Consider the following 5,284-nt stretch of genomic DNA (forward strand, 5'->3'; position numbering starts at 1 on the left):
TATGTAATTGATAATCTCACAGCACACATTTAATTCTTAGATCACCGTTTCAATTTTATTTAATAAGTAAAATGTAATATGTAATCTCACAGCACACATTTAATTCTTAGATCAATGTGTCACATCGTTTGGATTTCAAAAGTCAAACTTTTAAATTTGACCATGAATTCGGCCATGAAATATTCAAGTTTTCTAAAATAAAATTTACATATTTAAAAGTTGCGTAAAAAGTACCATAAGTCACAATAATTAATAATTAAAATATTTAAAAATAAAAATATAATAATTGGAAATATTATATACACTCTCCGTTTCAAAATATTTATCTTCCCTTTTTTTTAGACTGTTTAGAAAAAGAATGTTTTTTCCTTCTTTTTTGGCAACACCTAAGTTACAACTTCCACGTGGCATGCTTAAAACCACAAGATTAAATGATATTTTAATATATTCTACATATCTTTAGTTAACGACCACAAGATTCAAAAGTCTTCTATACTTTTTTAAACTCCGTTGCAAGTCAAAACTAGACAAACATTCTGAAACAGACGGAGTATCAAAGATTTAAAGCACCAATCTGAAGCATAGACACAGGAAAAACTCTGAAGCATAGACACCGGAAAAACTACTGATGGGGCGAAATAGAAATGGCCTTTGACTGTGAAATGTAAATTTGGGTTAAAGACTCAAAAAAGAATGTCAGCAAAAGCATCATGCTGTAAACAATTGCAAGGGTTCAAATGAGCTAATGATTGGAAGAACATGCCCATTTAAATTGAAAGAAATGCTTTAAGTAAAAAGGGTGATGTTCAAGCTTTGGCATTCCTTGTGAAATCAATGCAAGTCTGGCAAGTGCAGTCTGTGAAACGACATATTTCACAGCCAAAACACACACAGGAAGTGCAACCTCTACACGTCGGAGAACGCAAACATCCCCTGTACACTCTTCGGCTTGCTCGTTCTTCATCATCATCGCATGAAAATCTACAACAAGAGAAAAGCAACAAACAAACATGTCCACAATTAATAGAAGTCAGAAAAAAGAGATTTTTTATCATAAACATGGTTTGCTAAAGAAATGAGAAATATAATGCACTAGGCATAGCCACATTACTGTAACTTCACAGTTATTAGGAGAATGACATAAATTTTGGTACTTGGCCTTAGATAGAACTACCCTTCCCCGAACTGCAAACTCCAAAAGAAAGGCGGGAAATGATAGAGAAGAAGGGGGATTGGCTCCAATTCGTTTAAAGAAAATACACATTACTAACTAGGAAACTTGGAAGATGCATAAACTAGAATTAATTGGTTACATAATCACTTAGTTCCCATGTTCAGCAGAGTGGATAGGAGTTTCTTGGTACAAAGGAACAAAAATAGATGGCATGGCACCTTAGGCAGAGTAGCTCCAATTGTATGATAAAATTATGACCACATCCATAGTACTGCATTTCAAATTTCCAAGACACATAGGAGATGTTTATTCCTTATCTATACCATGTCCGTCGAATTGAAACTAGAATAAGGAGCTGTCTAACCTAGAGATGTGAATTTTTACCATCAGAGATATCATGAGCTCATGATCACAGCAACAATGGTAATAGTTTGACAAATTCTAGACAATACATCCAGAATTAATTGATACCTGTTCTACTCATCTAATACATATTCCGTGATCTACCATAACTTCTTGTTCATCCTCTCTCTGTCATCTTATTTTCTATCATCACCACCTTTTCTCTTGAGATAGAAGGAAGGACATCTTAGATTCCTTTACATCAGAATGGCAGAGGGAATGCGTCCAAGAGATTACTTAATAACTCCTAGCAAATGAAATATTATGACACTTTTCAATACATGACATCTTTTATCTAAGGTGTATCCTAAATTTGATCACGTACATTGTATACATTTCCAGCGTACTTTTTGTGAATTCGCAACTCATTACATTTTAAAGCATCATATACATAATCAAACTCTAATGTTTTGCCCTTCTTAATTTTCATGGATCCGACCATTCATCTTGCGAGCACGCACAATTCTGGTTTTACTCTGCTGATAGCACAAAAAACTCCCTTTCTGTCAAGGTATATTGGTCCTTCCTAATTCAAATTAACATTGCAGGTTATCTCACTTATTGCGCAACCCCTTTCAGATGAGTCGTACTTCTGTTGTTCGTGCACACTTTGTTGAATGGTCATTGCTCCAGAATAACAGAACCACTTGTTCAGTGGTTTAATGTTTTCCTTGTGGACATGAATAACCTTCTTTAAAATTCCGGAAAGGCAAGCGTACCCAATAATTTATACAGAGACTAGAAATCTTACACATACCAAACTTTGACTTCACTATAGAATTCATTCTTGGAAAAAAACTGAAACGACATAAATAATGTTCCTATCATGCAAATACTAACAAGTGTTTGCAGCTAGTTTTCCAAGAATGAATTCCACAGAACACACAGTTTATACAATTCAAACATTTTGTCTCTCGTGATTCAGAGCTTATATTGTCTATCAGAAAGCATTTACCTGAAATATGAGCTAAAGACATCCAAAATAGTTTAACAGGATATCAATTTCTTGTTCCACTAGTAACTGATCCTAATTATAGATTTCAATTATGAAAGTCAGATTAATCAACTAAAAGAAATTAAGCTCCTTTGAATATGAAACAAATAATTGAAAATAACAGACTGCATATGGCAAACAAAACCAAGTAACGAAATTAAGCAAGAAAAGGAAACTTACTTGTCAAAAGGAATATCAGAGCACTTCCAATGCGCATTGGCCAAAGCATCATGGTAGCTCCTGCATTCGTCCTTGGTGCGGAGACGAAACCTGCGTTCTTTGTTGCACTCTGTACATATGATAAACTCATCGCGATGACCAGATTTATTAGATCTATGTGATCCATTTGCATGCTTTAAGGACTGGTTATAATATTTGAGTAGTGCAGTCTTTACCACTGGAACTTTATCACCATCAACAAGGATCCAAATATTATTTTTCCATTTCCTAGAAGTCTCTCTTCCAGAATGCTTCTCAAATGCAGCGGGAGTCAGCTTATCTAATCACCAAAGAGTAACTTTTAGTGGAGGCAAAACATGGCAATATCTATCAAAAAGGTAATAAAACAGGATCTATTTTTCTGTTTCATAAAATACAAAGAGGTAAGTATAGTACAACTATACTTGCCAAATAACGTGATAGTAAAAAGCAGGTATGATTTTAAACTTATTGCAATAGGTTCAGCATACTAATGATCAAGTGAATTGCAGCAAAATACATGTGTCACAAGAAGCTAAGACATCATTAATTGTATCTATCAAGAACTTCAACTTTCTAAACTGACAACCTAGTTATGCAAGAGAAAACAAATTCCGCATTTGAGTGAAGAACCTCAACTTGTTACTTAAAAGCCCTTGTATCATTAGCACTTAAAAGAAGTTCAAAACTAATCAATAAACTAGGACCGGGTAACTTGTTTCCAGACAGAGACAGTGCCTCTGTTGAGAAGAAGCACTAGTAGATGTACATTAGCCCATATCTCTTGTGAAATGTCGCTTTTGAAGCGGCAATCTAGTTAATTTATGATAATCTTGGGGTGCGGCCCTTCCTCAGACCCGGACTTGGACCCTGCTAATACGGGATGCTTGCACCGGGCTGCCATTAGACGGGCATGGATAAGGAAGATTCATGTTGGGATTGAGACATAGCTGTACAACAAAAGTCATTACATGCTACAGACATGCGTTCAACCAAACCATTATGTCTGTCAAAATGCTCCCGCAATAACATTCACATTGGAATTAGTCTTCTTCTAGAAGGTCAGTCAGTATATTAATTAACCAAGGTGTTAGGACAACATGTAACACACGTTAGAATAAGCAGGTCCTTTAGCCAACATGGAATGATAACTTTATGAGATTTCTGCCACCTAAAAAGAATAAATATATCATCAACCAGAACTACAAAAAGGCTAATAAATAAAAGTCACCTCTTCAAAGCCAATAAACAGAACTGTTCATCATCAAAGATTACACCTTTTACCAACCAAATCATCTATAGAAGTGTATCAAATATCCAACGTACAATGTAAGCTAATTCTTTCTAGTTTAGTTGCTTTAAAATGCTGATCAACCAAATAAATGTACTCAAACAAATACATACATGAAATCTTGAAAAGGAAACAATCCATCAAATTGAGTTAGTCAATCCATATGCTAGTGGGGAGGTAACAAGTACACGAGGAACCACTACAACAACGTAGTACCCAGTGTAATCCCACAAGTGGGGTCAAGAGAGGGTAGAATGTAAGCAGACGTTACCCCGACCATGGGAGGTAGAGATGTGTTTCCGATATACCCTTGGGCTCCATGGTTATCAAAAAATTCAAAAGCACATAAACAACATTCCATCTTAAGCCCACGATAGAATCAACAACATGCATTAGAAGCAGACACATTATACACAAAGACACAGAGAATAAGAAAAGTCAATGATTATATATATATATATATGTGTGTGTGTGTAAGAACCTTCAGGGCAGCCAGGTGTGCAGTCACAGGCTATTTGGAGTTCACCAGAAGAACAAACCCTAAGCTTGGCAACAGCATCACCGTAACGGTGACTGGTGCAGCCACACAAAACTTCCACGTAATCATCACCTCTCTTCAACACACTTATCTCACGCAACTCTTCTTCACTAAACATATCGGTTTCACACAGACAAACCCCACAAAGGGTTTTATATATATGTATTGAACCTTTTTGTTTTTCCTATAAGAAAGCAAGAAAAAGAAGGGATGGAATATATAGTAGGACAAATACGGGGGAGTGTTGTTTGCGTGACAAATGAGGGGATATAGAGAGTTGAGTTTATGTGGGCAAATGAAATTAAAGAGTTGGGGTAATGTGTTATATTTTGGTGAGAGAAATAGCCTCAGGAAGCACGCATATTTAAGAGATCTGGTGTTGGAAAGGGACGATCTTTTTGTGGGGGGTTTTATTGTAGGAATTTAGAGAGAGAAAAGGGGAGTGGGTGACACGTAGGGGCATAAAAATTGATCGAAAGTTTCCAATCGCAAATCGAATCAAACAGATTAAGGCCCTGTTTGTTCACAGATATCAAAAAAAAAATTTTGGAATTTTCGAGTTGGAGTTGTGTTTGGCCATAGTTTTTGAAATTATAATTTTTGGTAAAATATAATTATAAAAAAATGAAAAAATTTTGAAAAATAAGTTTTTTGAGTTTTTGATATTCCGGAATAGAACTTCAAGTT

The 5,284-nt window shown here is 35.4% G+C and overlaps 1 protein-coding gene across 2 annotated transcripts; it reads right to left on the reverse strand.

The window, feature by feature from the left end:
* Positions 1–691: 691 nt before the first annotated feature.
* Positions 692–4,987, reverse strand: LOC132636592 (protein ULTRAPETALA 1-like). 2 transcript variants are annotated; one of them, XM_060353531.1, is made up of 4 exons: positions 4,541–4,987; positions 2,966–3,069; positions 2,751–2,859; positions 692–981 (listed from the first exon to the last, which is right to left on the reverse strand). In XM_060353531.1, exons 1-4 carry the CDS (start codon positions 4,713–4,715, stop codon positions 743–745), a joined length of 627 nt encoding a protein of 208 aa, XP_060209514.1. In that variant the 5' UTR covers positions 4,716–4,987; the 3' UTR covers positions 692–742. The 2 variants fall into 2 exon arrangements, with proteins under 2 accessions (XP_060209514.1, XP_060209513.1); XM_060353530.1 differs by having other exon boundaries at positions 2,751–3,069; positions 4,541–4,986.
* Between the last annotated feature and the right edge of the window lie 297 nt (positions 4,988–5,284).

Source organism: Lycium barbarum, chromosome 4 (genome assembly GCF_019175385.1).
Source record: "Lycium barbarum isolate Lr01 chromosome 4, ASM1917538v2, whole genome shotgun sequence".
In the NCBI taxonomy this organism is placed as follows: domain Eukaryota; kingdom Viridiplantae; phylum Streptophyta; class Magnoliopsida; order Solanales; family Solanaceae; genus Lycium; species Lycium barbarum.

Bases quoted from the DNA above. Each gene is read 5' to 3' on its own strand.
- LOC132636592 (XM_060353530.1), bottom strand. From the start codon at position 4,715: ATGTTTAGTGAAGAAGAGTTGCGTGAGATAAGTGTGTTGAAGAGAGGT. The intron at 3,070-4,540 runs GTTCTTACACAC...TTTGGTGATTAG, and splicing joins CACACCTGGCTGCCCTGAAG to ATAAGCTGACTCCCGCTGCA. The intron at 982-2,750 runs GTAAGTTTCCTT...CTCTTGTTGTAG, and splicing joins TCTGATATTCCTTTTGACAA to ATTTTCATGCGATGATGATG.